Genomic DNA, 18,600 nt, shown 5'->3' on the forward strand with positions numbered 1-18,600 from the left:
CATGGAACACTTGAAACATTTATTTATTTATATCTGCAAGAAAAAATATCAGCATATAGCATTTCTTTATTCAACATTTGTAAATACAATGTGAAGAAAACAGATGTAAAATTTTAGTGACAACAAAAACAGTGCTTGTTTGTTTTAATGAAATGAACTTTTAGAAGTTATACATAAAAATAAAACAATAAAACTAACAATATACAAAATAGAACCTGCCTTTCAATAATATCTGATTTTTTTTTTCATTAATTCATTAAAATGTATATAAAAAAGTATTTACATAACAACCAAATCTATCTGTATAAGCTGCTAACATAATGATCTCTACCCTAAAAAGATGAGTACTTATTTAATATTGTAAATATTTTAATATATAAATTTTAACAATATCACAACTTTATTCAAAATCTTGCAAAAAAATATATATTGTATATAATAAATATCATAAATTGATACCTGATTTTAACACACAAGCATTTTTTGCAAATATTTCACACATAAAAGCAGTTTATTTAAAATGCTTCTGAGTATCCATTTTCTACTTTGTAGCTTTTTCAAATTCAGACTTTAATATGCTTTATCTACAAATGTATAAAAAATAAATTTCTATATGAAGTAAGCTAATCATCATTTAAACAAATGCAATTAATGCTATCTCACCTACTTGAATGCAGGCAATTCATCCTGTATAGCATATATCACAAATATCCTGTTGATTTAATTTTGGAATCTATATAGTAATGTATTTCATATTAGATGAGCTAAATAGCTACTTAGACTTATAAGAAGGCAATTAAAAAGATGTTTTTAACATAGTTTTCAAATAAATAAATTTCTATGAATTGTATAATATTAAGATATTTATGTACTATTTATGAATATACATACTACATATGTTATATATACGAATCATATAATATTATATGTACATCTCCATTGAATTTTTGATAAATTATTAAAAATTAATTAATTTGCTTATTAATAATCTATTGTAACATTAATTATTCTTTTGACTGATTATGTTATATTCCATAATTAGTTAGATCCTGTAAAATAATAATATTTGTTTATTATTCTCTTATAATCAGTCATTATAATTAATTTTTAATTTTCAAATAAGAAAATCATAACCTAATAATTACAAGCATTCAAAAATTGTATTACATTAGTCAAAAATGACTAAAGGAATAAAATGATATACACATTAAAATAATATACATATATGTACATTAATTCCATGATATACATATTAAATAAATAAATAAATAAAAACATATATTTTCACACTGTTACTATAATATAAAATCAAAATAAATCAGTAACATGCTGATTAGTTTAAAAATAAGTTCAAATGTAAAGTTACACTGGCTAATTATAAAAAAGGGACTAATAAAAAACAAAGGATAAATATTATTTTATTGCCTGGGTTCAAAATGCTTAAATTTGCAATTGAAATTCATTGTGCATCTTACAGAAGGAAAAGCGAAGTAATGTTACACCACAGTAAAAAAATAATATGCTAAATGCATATTATTTTTTTAAACTATATAGTACTATTAGTAAATTACTACTACTGCTGCTTGTTTATTAAAACCACATAGTCTTTTGTAAAAATTTTATTACATTCATATCTTATTTAAATAATAAGATATGAATGTAATAAAATTTTTACAAAAGACTATGTAGTTTTAATTTTCCAGAACTTTCTATATCCTAAATTAAAGACATAACCAAATATTCTACTCAAAAAAACCTTACAACAAATAAATATAATAATGATAAGTATTAAAAATGGCTATTAACAAAAGCTATTTGTGGCTTCTATTTAGAATTATTCCCAAAAATCTCTTCTAATAATAAAGATGAATGTATGAGTGTATTGCCACTCTACAAGCTAGACTGTTTGATCTAAAGCTACCAAACTTGACACAAATACAATTTGAAAGGTAAACATGTGCAACCAGTAGCAATTTTTTAAGAAATTTTAATTAGTGTTTCAATTAATTAAAAAAGTTTGAAATTTTGATGCTTCTTTATTATAATTCCAGAAAGTATTACAGTTCAAAAATGATTTTTATCAACTTAAATTTCAAAAAATCAATTTTTTTTTCAATCATCTTTCTAATTATACTTTTTTTTTTCCTGTAAGATTTCAAACAATTTCAGTAACAAAATAAAAGGTTTATTATCAAAGATTTCTTCAAAATTGATTTACATTTCATTACATTGATTTATGGACAAGGGGCATTAAAAGACTGCTTATGGTAAGAAATTCATATATTTGTGCTTTAATCCTTTACACTGAAGAAAGTAATAAGATGCATAAATATTTAACTATGGGAGTAAAGATTCATTTTTGTGCTTAGAATGTTTAAAAATATTGTTATTGATTTTTTAAACTTCTAAAAATCGATCTGAAAATATTTGTTATTACATAGCTTTTATAATAACCATTATCTAATAAAATGAGAAATTAATAAATCTAGATTATAGTTTTAAGAAAATTAAAAAATAAATTGTAATTACAAATAAATAATTCGGCTGATAAAATAATCAATCATAATCATAAATCAATCATGTTAATATATAAATTCTAATAAATGCTCTGTTTATTACAATTTTCAAATGGAATGTTTGAAGAGTAGAAAATGGTGACTCAGATGCATAGCAGGTTATATTTATGGGTTAGAAACAGAAATGTGATACATCACTCACTATAGAGATGTACCACATTCCTTATAACCCATTTCATTTCCAACAACCAACACATTCCTAACCCATTCTTGCGATATAGAAATCTTCTCATTCATGAGTTAGAAATAGGAATGCAAAACATCACTCACTAGAGAGATATACAAATCATGTTTTTTGTAACTCATTTCATTTCTTATAACTATCATATTTCTAACCGACTTTTACGATATAGAAATAACTTCATTTATGGGTTAGGAACAGGGATGTGATACATCACTGTACTGTTGCGATACAGAAATCTCCTCATTCGAAATGTCTGGGCTAGAAGAAGGCAAGCACCAACACCCAATGAAAGAGCTCCGATAACAGCAAATACATATCCTAGCGAAAGTGAGTTGTATTTAGGATACTGTATCCATGATCGCTCAAAACACATTGCTCCAAAAACGCTGACTGCAAGAAATGCTGACAGGGCTGTGTAAAAAAATAATTAAAAAAAATTAAAATATCAATTTTAAAAGCATTTTTAAATGAGAATTCAGCTAAAAAGCATGCACATAGTACTTTTAACACTGACTGTAGTATTTATTTCCTTTCAGTAGCAATGATCTAACAGGCTTAAAAAATATTTTTTTCTTCTACAGTTCTGAAATTAACTTTAACCTATAATTAGTCGCAATGTTAATAGATATGCACTCCAAACAATTATTCATCAAATATATTAATCCTCAAAATTTCAATTTAATCCAAGATGGCAGTCATTTAGATATCATATTAATGACTAACAACCATTTTGCGAGTTTAACAATGTAATCAGACCATAATCTTAAGTCTAACAAAGGATTAAATATAAATATCATTATTTTCCATAATAGTAAGTACTAAATACATTAAAACAAATTTTTAAAAAATTAAGAAAAATTTAAATACTAACATTTATAGAAGACATCACAACATACATTATAATAAAGACTCCCCCCCCCCTGCCTTAAAAGCTAGAAATCCTTCGATTAAAATGGTAGATATTTTTAAATGTTTAGTTTAGTGTCGCCTACATGTTGCACACAAACTGATGAGGTTATCATAAAGTTTCAACATAATTATGTAACACTGATCAAAGTAATTTTTTTCTCCCTTGCTATTTTGTATTATTTAAAAAAAAGTAACACTTATTTTTAGAGAAATGACTAGTTTTGGAAATAAATATTTGTTACCCATTATGATTAAAATATTTTTAAAAATTACGAGTATTATATGTCACATAAGTAATCATAAGCTGTTTTTCCACATATTTGTGAAACTCTACAGTCAGAGAGAAACAGTGTTAGTAGATTTGCCACACATCATTGTGTATTTTAACCATTACTTTTCATAAAAATCAGGCCTTCGATTTTCATAACAGCTTCCAGGCAATTCCTCCTTCAATACTAACAGTATCTCTTATTAAAGAAATCATAGCAGATATAACTATTAATTTATTAGTTATTAGTCATAGTTAAATTAATTTATTTCAAATCAATTTTAAAAAATTTTAAAACAATTTTGTTTGCATTATCAAATAAATTTTAAAATAATCTGATTCTTTTCAACAAAAGTATGTACAGATCAGAAATTCTATTTTATAATGCAATTTAATATTTTCTCATTGTTTATAACTACTTAGGCATTTATTTATCACTATCTAATGTCTGTATCTGATCTTTGCAAGGTATTTTTGGCTTTAAGAAAATAAAGCTAACATATTAATAAAATTATTTCAGATCTGCATTAATTTTTTATTGAAATCAATCAATTCAATCTATAAGCATTTTTATACTTCATCATCCATATATTACTGCAGTATTTTTCTGTTCCAATCAAACAACATTTAGTATTAATTTTATAGCATATCACTTATTTTTAAAAAAATCTTGTTGCTGCATTCAAGTCTTATGTATACAGTGGTGGCCAAAATTGTGGACACTTTCAGAAATTTTTATGTTTTCTAACTTTGCATGCTTATAGAAAATGTAACGTTTCACAAAAGGCAAATTTTTATATATCATTTTAAAGAGAATTTAATGCTGATTCCAATACAAAAAGCAAAATTCAAATATTTGCAAAACAAAAAAAAGTTGAATGATAATAATTATCAACATACATTAGATGCAGATGACTGCAATGAGTTATCTGTACTTAGTAGAGTTGCCTTTATTTTTTTATTACAATTTCCATTTGATGTTTCATTGAGTTGACTAGAGTTTTAAGCTGTTCTTTTATTATTATAGGATGCCAGGAAACAATTATAGCCTCAATTAATTATCTTTCATTTGAAGAACACTTCATATGTACAAGAGTTTTCAAATGGTGCCATAAATTCTCAATAATTTTGAATTGAGGACTTTTTCCTGGCCATGATAACAATTTGATGCTCTTAGTATTAAAGCACTCATTTAATATTTTTGCTGTGTAGCAAGGAGCTGAATCCTGCAATCCTGCTGAAAAATAAATGATGCATTGTTGGGAAATAGATCACTGATGGGAGGTATAAATTTTGACTCTAGAATAGTGCCTATGGATTTTTTTGCATTTAATACCCAATCAATAACATGAAGGAGACCATAACACTAACTGAATTCTTCATAGTTGCCTGAATGCAGTCAGGATATAGTTCTTCACCTATTCTACGTCTTATCTATTTTCACCATCACTACCGAATAACAATATGTTTGTTTCATCACTCCGAATAACTTGTGATTCTTTTACTGGTTTCATAAAATACTTACATCATAAGCTTATTATAAATAGTTTTAGTTATGAATAATTTTTCTGTTATTATACTATAAAAATGAATTTAAATTTTTTCCTTTCCTTTCACACTGTAATCTTTCCTTTCCTGCATTCCTTTGCACATTGTAATCTTTTTATACACTGTTTAAATTGAGATAAGAATTTTTTTCATTCAATTCTACCTCTTAGTCCAACATCTAATAATTTTCTTCTGGTTGATATAAAAGCCAGCATCATTCAATTGACTTCTGATGACTGCTGATGATATTATTCTATCTTGGAGACATAGTCTTTTTATTTTTATGTCATCAATAGATGTGGTGCACCTTTTTCAACCATTTCCTGCTTTGTTTTTTTTATTGAATTTGTCTCCTGATATTGTAAATAAAATTTTCCAATCCCAGATGTAGTCACTGAATTACCCACCTGTCTTGCAATTTCAGCATAGGAAAGACCACATTCATGTATCACAATAATCTTAATTCTCTTTCTAGGAGCCCAATATGTTCTTTTATTTGATGTCATTGATTAAATATTAGAAATAGTTACAAAAATTCCAACTGTACATTAAAAAGTTTAACAAAACTTCTAACTTGCAATTTAATTACGTAAAAAAGTCATACTTTTACAGAAAAAGCACAATAATGACTTTATTCCAACATTAAACATGATGTTAACTTCTGCTAACAGTTAATAACATTTCACTGGTTCCCAGAACAAGAACAGTGATTTGACAGGAAAGTTAGAAATAACAATCCACTTCGTCATTTTGTTTGTTATTCAGTTTAAAGTCAGAATAACTTTTTTTTATTGCAAATGTTTGAATTTTGCTTTTTGTATTGAAATCAGCATTTAATTCTCTTTAAAATGATATATGACTTTGCATTTTGTGAAATGTCACATTTTCTATAAGCATACAAAGTTAGAAAACATAATGATTTTCAAAAGTGTCCACAATTATGGACACCATTGTAAATATAGAAAGAAGTTTGTTTAAAAGAATTCTAAAGGAAGATTTAATTAACAATTCTTCATTTCCAGTTTCATAAGAAAATTCTTTAACTTTAATGATTCTTTTATTGGTTTCATAAAATACTTCCCACATAACCTTATTATGAATAGTTTTAGTTGTGAATAATTTTTCTGTTATTATACTATTTATAAAAATAAATTAAAATTTTTTAACCATTAAGTTTAAAAATATACATGATTCACAGAATAAAAAAAATTATAAAATAAATGCATAATTACAATAATTTATTTACTCGCATAGTAAATTAATAAATAATCAAGTTTTCAAAATGGTGAGGAGGGGGGGGGGTTGATTTTAAATTTTTTAACTAAATATTTATGAAAATATAAAATGACAGCTGAAGATTCTATTTCATCCTTTTTATCTAAATATAAATCCTAAATCAGTCATTACTGCAATTAAAAATTATAAATATAAAAATTAATTTTAAAATAGTTATTGAAGTTACAGTTTTGAGTCTAATAAAGCATTTTATAATCTTAAATTATTGAAATCCATTAGTTGATGTTCTTAAAAGTTAATTCTGCAATTTCAGATATAGGAAATTAAGGATAAATGAAAATAATATTATAAATTCAAAATTATATAATATTCAAATTTTATCAAATTTACATATTATATAATTTTGGAAACATATGGTTAAAACAAGTAAGAGAGAAAAAGTTCCAAAAAAATTATAATTTCTAATTTTATAAAATTGAGCAAATATATTTGAAATATGTATGTAAAATTATTCCTTCTCTGAAAAGTAAGAATGATACAAAACTCTGGTGTAGCAAAGATGAGCAGAAATACTTTTTTAAATCTTCCAATCAATATTATATTATCTTACATACAAGACACAAAAAATATATATAATCTTTCAATTACCAATAAATCATAACATAATTAAATGTTATATAAATAATGAATTCTTGGTGGGTACTTATTTCAGCCTTAGTGTCGTTTTATTAAAGGTGTAAATTGGAAGAAAAAAAAGTGATACTTGTTTATTTTATTTTCCCCTGGTTTACTTGGTAATTTTCAGATAACATTAAGATGACAAAACTCCTTTTATATGTAATGCAACTGCCTTAGTAATATATCTCATTTACGTGGTGATAAAACATGGGAGTCAAAAAAATAATCAAGCATTAAAATTATAAAAATGTAATACATTTTATTATTTAAAATATAAAAAGTGAAAATATACTTGCCAGATAGGGCTTCAAAAACAAAAACGAATGTTGATATAAATATTTTTATCTCAATTTCTGTTTGAAAATGCATGAAAACCAAAATTCCAACACAAAGTGTACATAGCAATGTAGAACTTGTTGTTAGACACTGCACAAAAACAAACCATCCTGAAAATAGACAAAAATCTTAGCTGAATCTTACTTAATATTTTGAGAGATAAATATTAAATTTGATAAAATTTTAGTAAGGAAAAGAAAAAATTTATTTTATGCATGAACAATATTCTTATGAATACTCTTTGTTACCGAACATTCACATAATGCAAATTTGTCTAATGGTAATATCTCAGCTTTAGAAACGGGGGTTCAAAGTTTGAAACTCAACTGCATGGATAAACCACTGTGTAAATGGGTCTAGTGAACATTAAATCCATTTGGAACCAAATATCCTTCTAATGTTGTGATGCAGAAGGGAGGGGTATTCGAGAAGGGTATGCAAGTCAGAATTCATCCTCTTCATCTGAGTATGATTCAAAATTATGAGAGTCATTCCAAAATAGACCTTGTATTGCTTTAAAATGATACTTTTATATAACTAAATTAAACTAAAAATAAAATGCAAATTAGAGTGTATTTATTTGTTGGGATTATTTTATCATATGTATTTAACTTCATAGCAATGGATGTTTATATATTAGGGCTGAATTCATAAGGGTTTAACCAACAAAAAATTAAGGTTTAACCAAATTTCAAAATAAAACTTTTTTTTTCTTCCTGCCTTTTTATAATCTTATGTAAATACTACTAAAAGTCTTTTTAAATCCTATAAAAATGTAATTCCATGAAGGATATTACATGCATGAGTTACTTCAAACATCGCATTGAATAACCTAAATCTGTACTCAGCTACCTAGTTGATATAGCTAAATGTTGCAATCAGTAGAGTAAAATAGCATTTTTTAAAAATAGTAGTGGTCCTTGTTCAACTTTGATTACAGAGAATAATCAAAAGCTGTGATTTTTCTAGTTTCTTTTTCTTTTCCCCATACACTTAAACAGTGTTATTTGGATTTGATCAGTACCATCTTAATAATTTTGAATGCTTTGGGCTAGAGTAATTTGGTGTCCTATCAGAAATAAAGCTAAGATTTTGAATGCCTATGACCTGACAAAAATGCATGCCAAAAAGAATAACTAAGATGCATAAAAAAAAGAAGAAGAAAAAGTCATCTAAACCTTTATTTATCCATAGAATTTTTAAGACTGAATGAATTTTCAAAATAAAAATTTGCAAAATCATATTGGCTAACTGATTATATAGAGGATTAATTTTAACTGTCACATTACAAAAAAAATTTCATTACATTATTTTTAAAATTCAATAATGTTTTGAATATTGGAATTAATATAATAAGCATATACATTTTTTTTTTACTTTAAATAATTTTTTTCCTTAATACAAAAAGGCATTAATTTTATAGCATGATAAAAGTATTATCCCAGTAATCCAATTTTATATATTTAAATGATATAATATATAAATTATTATAATAATGTATATGTATACACTCTGTACTTCATTTAATACTTTTTTATATTTATATACCATTTGCTTCTGACAACCAACTGGTTTACTAGATATATTGATTATATTTGATTTCAGATAAATGATTTAGATATAACTTCATGTTCATGATTCTGTCAAATTATTAGAGATTAAAGCCATATTATTTTATCTTTCATACGTTCTGTGTATTGCATACATGAACTTTTCTAATGGAGATCTGCCCTATGGCATCATAGTACTATTAAAAATATAAATATCCAATTCCTCCATCTTCTAAATTTTGCATCACTGCAACCTCTCTCTTTCATTCATCTTGTAAATGGATCAATACCCTTGTGGTGCAGTCCACTATAAATTTTTTAAAAGATATAAACAGAATCTTTCTTCTTTAACTTTCGACAATAAATTAAAATCACTCTAATAAATATTTGATAAAACAATTAAAACACTTTGAATTTCAGAAGAACAATGTAATATATTACTGAAAATTAGGCAACAAAAAAAAATAATAGATTTAAGAAACTGCTAAAAATTCAGGAAAAATTTGCTACATTTTTAAATGACATATAATTTATTTTTGCACATTAATATTTTTGAAAGTTATTGTGAGAAAATGCCTAAAATCAACTTATTTTTTAAATAATTAAAATTTCAAAAAATACTCTGTGATGCACATCCTCACCTACCAAAGTATATCTGGGCCAAATATGGAAGCTCTAGGTCAAATGGTCTAATTTTCAGAATACCAACACACATATTCATTTTTATTACAATAAACATTAATAATATAACAGATATGAATATGCTCATTTTAATTTATAAATTTTTATGGTCTTTATATGTGATAAATTCATTATAAATTTGCAATCTATATTTCTTAATATTCCATATTCAATAGATAATATACTTAACTAATTTAATTTAAATTGTCCTAATGATGTTTTGTTTCTCTTAATGACAATTTAGTTTATTTTAATAATCTAATATGATATGTTTTATTTAATATAGTACAATAAATAATTAAATTCCTTCCAGATTCTAATTTTAAAAAGTATGCTTGACTTCATAATAAATAATATGAATTGAATATATCACCTTTGGCCAGTAACCTATTAAAAACCAATCTTGGATTTGTTTATTTATTATTATTATTATTGTTTTTAGCTATAATATTCACAAGAAGAAGCACTCTTTAGTCTATGGAATAATATTAGAATTTTCTCCAATTCTATCAATTGTTCATTGATGATAATCAATTATGAGACAGTTTTCCATAATAAAATATTATACGACAACAATATGACAATAATTATGATTTACACAAATATATAATTTTTGACAAATTAGATAAAATTTACAATTTTGTGAATGTAAGCAAAACTTTATAACTTTGATGTATGGTTAGCTTAATGTAAACCTTGATATATGGTTAAAACACATTCAGACTCTTAATTTTAAAAAGTATGCTTGATTTTATAATAAATAATATGAATTGAATTACTGCAAAATGTACAATGCTTGTTCTTGTTGTGTACAGCCGACTACCCTACCCTGCCACCATTGAACAAAGCAGGATTTGTTGTGGCCAATTGTTATCTTTAACATTGGTCATACTTACATCGACTGATTTGTCAAACTGACATTTTCTTCAAGGAAATGTACAATGCTTCTGGGTAACTTTTGGAAATGTCTATGATTGGCAATGCTCACGTCTCAGTTTTAAATTCCTAATGAATTCATATATATACCAATATTTTATCCACCCCCAATGAATTGTTAAAGCACCAATATACAGTGTCTAAACTTAGAAGAAAAAATTCATTTTCTTCATTCATAAAATATAGTTCTTATTTTTGATTGAAAGTGTCCTTTCAAAAACAACTAAACTAGATTAAATGTCAATTTTGAAATTAGCTAAACTATTTATTATTTGAAATTAAAATAAAGCTTTATAATATAGTATTTTTAATAGCATTTTCAAAAGTTTATCTAAATAATTTATCTGATTTAAAAATAACATATTCTTAACATCAAAAATTGTATATGTATACATTTTACAATGCTGAGGGGTGGGGAGAATATACATTTATAAAATATAAGTGGTATTAAAAAAACTAAAAAAAAAAATATTATAAATACATATATCCTGTATGTGTAGATTTTTTTTCCTAGAAAACACTATTTTAACAAAAATTGTCTTTTAAAAAATTTACAATAAAATATTTGAAAAAGAAATCAAATAACAGCTTGAAAATACAAAACAATGTTGATTGCTACGTCCTCTCATCTACATGCATTCAATTCAAAATCCTCTATTTATACAAATGATTGATCTACTTATCATTTCTTTACTATGTAAATAGCCAGTGGGGGAGGGGAGCAAAACTGCATTACAAGATATTACCTAATACTATCATAAATATGTTAGCTAAACAAAAATGAATACTTCTTTCAAAAGCATTCATTTGAATACTTCTTTCAAAAGCATTCATTTCATTGAAAAAAAAATTAAGCTTTATATTAGAATGCATTACTTTGGACCGATAAAATAAGGTATTCAGAAATAAATATATTATTCAATACCTGGATGCAACCAGTTACGAATACTTTTGGATTTCTGGCCATGTAAAGAATAACATCCATTGAATACACCATCGAATTTTAAAGATGGATGTTGATAATCTCTGAAACATACACTCCATAACCCAAGACGGACGAAATTAGACTTTGATTCAGGTTCTGATTCTAGCCAGCGTGGACTGGATAACGCAACTATCAAACTTATGCAGCCTATTACAGCAAACGTTAAAGCAGGTATACTAAAAGGTGTAGATTTGCATGAATCATATGCAAATTTCAAGTTCATGTTAAATTCGATTTATGAATCATCTATTAAATTCATCCCCTAATTATTAAAAATTAATTTTAATTTAATTCAGTGAAAAGTATTAGTACATCACCAATAGCGTAGCTAGCAAAATTTTCTTTTGTTTATGTTTCTAGTTTCTATTTACATTTAATATATTGCGGTCGCAGTTTACTTGCTACATTATTGTTCAAAATGTTATTTCTTCTGGCTGTTTTTTTTTTTTTATATATACTATTTATTTGTCCATAAAGGGAATTTTTTTCCAATCCTAAAAAAGAATAATTATTTTGTAAATAAAATTGCTAAAAAGACTAAAATTTTGCTTTATGAAACAATTACCTGGAATGAATATCGCGTTATACTTGCTACTATGCCAGTTTTAAGCTTGTTCATAGGAATTTGGTGATAAAATGTTAATAACTATTTTCTCTTGGTAAACATTAAAATTATTGCTTATAAAAATGTTTCTATTTTCTTTTTGGACTAATTTACTTAGTGGCAGTTCAGCCTGCTTTGTTCTTCATACCATAAAAATAAGATGTTCATCATTTTTTTTTTTTTCTTCTGATTATGTTATACATGCACACCCTATTTAAAAATGCAAATATATTTTTCATTGCGCCCATAACATATTATTTATCTTTTCTTTCTCATGCTGCTGATTTCAATGTTCTTTATGTAAAATTTAAACAGCCGTTTATTACTCAAAATGAAACTAGTTCGAAGGCGGTTTTTTTTTTTTTTAAATTTATATCCAGGGCTATTTATTTTAATTTACTTCCAGGGTTAAGATTAAAACTTTATTTAATGAAAAGTTACTAATATGTTCATATTGCAGTGGAGTAAAGCGAGCAATTTTATGTATGATTGGAGTCATTCTTTAGATTTCGAATTTGATTAGAATTCAATTACTATTTACCCAAGTAATCGAATAATTATTCTAAATTTCCCTTTGATATTATACTGTGATTTGCAAAAAGTACGCAGCATTGTATATGAAACAAAATAGATATTCTCTTTATATTTTGTATCATATATATTCCTGTCTTAAAGATATAATTAATATAAAATATCACTATAAGAGTTTATATAAATAACAGAAATTTAATCCAGAATTTTCCATTATGAAAATTTATAGCTATAAATTAAAATAGTTCTTTTGCTTTCAGTAGATTAAGAAAGCACGCACAATTAAGACACCAGCTGTGTGCAGTGGTTAGCTTTTAAATACTATCACGTAGATGCACAATAATAGGACAGATTTTTTGTTTTTTTTTTAATTTCTGAAAATTATAATTTGAAATTATAAGAACAGTACAGTTAATGTTATTTTTATTTCATTCTTCAATAAAATTAAGCATCAGATGCAGGTGCTTTTTAACTAGAATGTCATTCCTGCAGCAAAAGTTACTTCATGAAATTCTTATTTAATGTCCATTCCCATAAATATATCATAGTAGAAAAGTAATTTTATGCATGCACTTTTTATTTTAACTTTTTATCTATTTTTAATTTAAACAATGGAAAACTCATAAGGAATTTAAAAATAAATTATTAAGTTAAATAAAAAATTTATGTAAATGTGCACACAATGAATGATTAAAATAAAAAAATACATATAATAATTATATTTATGATTAATTAATAGTTTTATAATTTTGTGAATAAGCTATCAGATTGTTCTAGTCTTTTTTACAAACTTAGAAAATAATAATGATCTTCATGCATGTAACTGTATAAAATGTTATTGTTATTGAAAACTAATAATGATTATATTTAGTATTGTTATTGATAACTAATAATGATTATATTATTTTTTCTATTCTATTTTAAATTGATGAAAATTTTCCAGAATAAATACTGCATTTGTCTTAATTTAAAAATTATTTTTCTTAGTATAGTATGAAAATTAATTAGTATTTTGAGAATTTGCTTTATTTCTAATAACTTTAGTACAATTAACACTTTAAAATACTTATGGTTAACCAAAATGCATAGTGAATTTAATATTTAGGATATAATGGAAACTTAGTATTTCATTAAATTAATCTAAATAATCAAAAAGAAAATAATTAAAAGTTTGTATTTATAACAGCTCAGTAATGTAATGTGTTATTTTAAGTTTTTTTTTTTTCCCCTCCCCTTTAAAGTTTTTTGTTTGTTTGTTTTATGCCCTCTTGTGAAGTTTTGACAAAATCTTATATTCTGCAATCAAATGTAATCAAATCATGTTTAATAATCTACAATGTCCATGATATTAAATACTCTAAGCTATGCTATTAGAGATATTTTAAAGCAGAGTTTACAGATAAATTATCATTGCTTTGAAGCTAAAATAATAAATAAAGCTTAGGAATGACAAAAAACACTGGTTTCAAAAATAGTGATTTATTTTACAGTGTAAAAATTACAAAAATCAGAGAGTCCCCATGATTAAAAATGAAAAACATATTATTATAATTCAAAACAACTAACACCAATAGAAAAACATATGTCACCCAAACAGTAGCAAAATTCACAATCAAATATAAATATAAATCTTAGCTGATTTACAATCACATTTTAAATAATTCTGAATAGAAAAAATATACATTACACAAATATGACTTAACTAAAAACAAAACATTTCAAAATAATAAAGTAATGAATCATAAAACAGATCATATATAAAATACTAAATAAATGAGATTCCTGAGGGAATGCTATTATCCATATCCTTACTTTAAGAAACAGGATTTTTTTTTATTATATATATATATAAAAAAATTGGTATCTGTGCATTAACCACATGCCAGCAATTAATTGCTAAAAAATCTAAAAAGATGTTATGCTAGTTTGTCGCCTGTTTGGCAGGGACATGCATTTAAGTTAAAAGTTCACCCATGTCACATGCCAGCAATTAATTGCTAAAAAATCTAAAAAGATGTTATGCTAGTTTGTCGCCTGTTTGGCAGGGACATGCATTTAAGTTAAAAGTTCACCCATGTCATGTAGAGTTAATATACAAATACCAGAAAAATTATATATTTGATAGATTAAACAATGAGATTCTACTAAACAAAAATGTAACAAAAAGATAATAAATGGAATGTTACAATTTATTCTGTAGTTTTTTAACAAGAAATATACAGGAGAAAATGCATCTTCATACAATTATTTCAAAAGGCAAAAGAGAAATATACATTTACAAATGAAATGCAAATAAGACATCTGGAATATGGACGGGATAGTTGGAATGTTAAAACTCTCAAAAAATACTTTTTTTATAAATTATATGCATAAAATATAAAAATATCATCTTAATGATATCTACTCAATACTTAACAATAGCAACCACTCTTCATAAGATTTCTATTTACAAAACTTGTGCAGAACAAAGTTTTGTACTAACAATATAAACAATTTGCTAGAATGATATTTTCATTTCAAAAACTGTATGTTTTAGACTTTAGTATGAGTTTGTTCCATGTGATAAGCAACATGGTGATTTAAGGCATCTTCTCTTTTTTTAGCCTTACTGGCTTCAATGAAAAACAAAATAGAACTAATGAAAGTAAAAAAAGAACCAACAACTCCTAGAGCAAAGGACCAGGATAAATAATTATGGTCTGGATCTGGCATCCAATCTCTACCATCGCCATGCACACCAAATACTATGATAGCCAAAGTGCAGCATACGGCTATAGAAAGAAAATGAATAATTTCAATGAACTATGACATTAAATTACAGAATATTTTTAAAAATTATAAAATAGCATTTTAACTTATATAATTTATCAAAATCATTCGACTAATAAATAACTTTCCGATACCCAATTATTTTGATAATATAATTTTCAGATCAGCAAATCAGCTTTTAAAGTGATTATCTGAACCTCTATGCATTTAATCATATTTCTGAAATCTTAAAAATACTTCATCTATTGATATTTAAGAAGATTTTGGCATAAATACAAACCATTTGATTAGAACTGAAGATGGAAAATAGAAAAAGAACAATTCTGATGCCTATTCTGAAATATAATTAGCTTACAGAACAAATCAAAATTATTTCTAATATTTTATTTTTAAAATTAATTATTGCTTTGTTTAGTCTGTTGTGCTACAAAATGGAATTAGTTCAATTCTACATAATAACCTGTACATGCTAAGTGTAACTCATACTAGGGAATCTGAAGTCCAAATAATAAAATAACTGAGCTGCATAATTAGATCTGCACATAACAACATATTTTCTTTTCTCTATGTGTTAGTATATGATAAATTCTTTTTAAAAAAATATAATTCAATTCTAAAATTCTGAACATGAATGGATCAGAAATTTTCAAAGCCTTTTAATCAAAAAATTATATTTAACATGCAATAGAAATCAGACGTTTAATTTCTTCTCAATTTGAGATTCATAAATGTGGCATTGCACAACCAAATAAATACTCTTCTAAGCTTAGGTTTTATCACTTTCATTTTTACTTTCCCATGAGAGAGAATTATAATGATAGCCATAATGTTATAAACTATGCCTCCTACCGGGGGGGGGGGGATACCTTAGATATGAGGATAAGAAGTTTCTGGTATGGTGGATGGTTCTCGCCAACCTAGTGGGTACAGAAATTGTGGTGGCTGGCTACTTCCTATGGAAAAGTTTGTACTGTGGCTGGTGATGGCCCTTAAGACTCAAACATAATTCCCACCAGTACTGCTGTTGGGCCGATCTGATCACTCAGTTTTTTCCCCCATGTGCTGGGTCAGAGTAGTGAATTTATGATGTTATATACTCTGCATGTTTGCTTTATAATATTGGGATAATAATTTAGAAGACAACTTGCAGAATAATTTAAAATGGCAAAACAGGATGATCTTATCATTTATTTTAGAAATTATACATAATTCGTTTTAATTCCTTTTAGACAGATATCTGATAATTATTATTTTTAATTAATAGCCAGAATTTACTACAAAATGTATCTACATGTTTACTACAAAATTAAAAATCAAAAATCTAATAAGTCATCGAGCAACTACCCAATAATTTTTGTCTTATAGCTTTCAGGTTTGGGAAGTTAGCTTTTAAGGAACACAACTTTTTGAATTAAATCATATCTTTAAAATTTTAAGAGTCCTTTATCCATTTAAGAAAATATAGTTTTAAATACAAGTCTTTAAAATGATACAATTCTGCTCCTCACACAGTTAAAGGGATTTTGAAAAATATATTAAAGACAACATGGCAAAACTGACATATCATAAATGATATTTACTTGTGCATTCATGTAAATTTCACCTATAAAACAATCTATTGCAAATGGAAAATGTGAAACTGGGCTTCACAATGAATTGTTCTATTTTTATAAATAGTTTATAAGTAAATTAATTTTGCTTAAAAATTTCTAGGACTTGCATGCAGTTCACTTTCCTTATTAATTTTTACACTAAAAAATTATTAACAAGTCATAAAATTGGAATATTTCTATCTCTCTAGGAATATTTCTTTACACTTTCTAACAGAGTATTGTCACACCTTCTAACAGAGTCCTGTATTTCTTTCCACAATCTTTTCCTTTCTTTTAAATTTATTTTCTTTCTTTTTTATGAATCATATAACATTAAAAATATCAATGAGTGTAGAAGAATCAAAATTTTATTTTATGATGAAAGTAAAAAATAAATGTATTTTAACATATTTTTATTAATTCTTTTTCTTGTCAATCTGTTTAGTATAAATTTTACAGTTGGTTTTAAACTTATTTCCCAGTGAGCTAGAAAAACTTTAAACACAGTTCAAAACTGGATGACACCAGCTGTCTATTTGGAATAAATTTTTCAATCAATTTTAAACTAATCAAAATTTTAATTTCCGACAGTTGGCGTCATGACTAGTAGTGTTTGTATTTTTTTATTAATTTTCAACATGTTTTTATAAACCCTCTTGCTTATCCGTCTGTTAGTTTGTTAGTTTGTGCAGTACAAATTTTGCAATCAACTTTAAACCAATTTCCTCAATGAGCAAGAGATTTTAAGCTTTAAACATCGCTCAGAACTGGATGACAATGCTTTAGTAACTCTCTTTTTTTTGTTTCGGGGCAACCTTTTGCCATTGGAAAGCTAGTTAAAAATTTACTACAAAATATTACACATATAAAACTAAAATGCAGAAAATATTTATTTAATTTTTTTAAAAATTTTAAAATAACAGATTTTTAAGATGGACAAAAAAAAAAAATTTTTTTTATTTCTACAAATTTTTAATTGTGAATTTTAAAAATTCAAGAATCTGTTTGGGACTAGAAGAAATTGTTTTAGAGTCCAATCTCAAAATGTGACATTTTAAAAAAATCATATAAAAAATGACTTTCAATAAACACAATATGCAGAGGTATTTTGAAAATCAATAATACATTGCACAATAAATACAATCAATGATAAATGGCCACAGAGGATAAAAACATGCAAGCAAATAGGGTAGGATACATAATGACATTTAAAAATA

The 18,600-nt window shown here is 25.3% G+C and overlaps 3 protein-coding genes across 5 annotated transcripts in view; 1 reads left to right on the forward strand and 2 right to left on the reverse strand.

Annotated features, from left to right (window-relative positions):
• LOC129968698 (uncharacterized) overlaps window positions 1-18,600 on the forward strand; it is a 713,943-nt gene that overhangs the window by 652,342 nt on the left and 43,001 nt on the right. The window lies entirely within an intron of this gene.
• Window positions 1,842-12,257, reverse strand: LOC129968700 (uncharacterized). Its single transcript, XM_056082862.1, has 3 exons — window positions 11,828-12,257; window positions 7,696-7,845; window positions 1,842-3,171 (listed from the first exon to the last, which is right to left on the reverse strand). The coding sequence occupies exons 1-3, from the start codon at window positions 12,108-12,110 to the stop codon at window positions 2,942-2,944; spliced, it is 663 nt and encodes a 220-aa protein (XP_055938837.1). The 5' UTR covers window positions 12,111-12,257; the 3' UTR covers window positions 1,842-2,941.
• LOC129968701 (uncharacterized) overlaps window positions 14,543-18,600 on the reverse strand; it is a 33,432-nt gene continuing 29,374 nt past the window's right edge. The window contains exon 3 of one of the 2 annotated variants that reach the window (XM_056082864.1): window positions 14,543-15,793. In XM_056082864.1, the coding sequence (XP_055938839.1) occupies window positions 15,555-15,793 (239 nt within the window). In that variant the 3' untranslated portion in view covers window positions 14,543-15,554. The remainder of the gene's footprint in view (window positions 15,794-18,600) is intronic. The other variant, XM_056082863.1, reaches the window with a different exon arrangement.

This window comes from Argiope bruennichi, chromosome 5 (genome assembly GCF_947563725.1).
Source record: "Argiope bruennichi chromosome 5, qqArgBrue1.1, whole genome shotgun sequence".
In the NCBI taxonomy this organism is placed as follows: domain Eukaryota; kingdom Metazoa; phylum Arthropoda; class Arachnida; order Araneae; family Araneidae; genus Argiope; species Argiope bruennichi.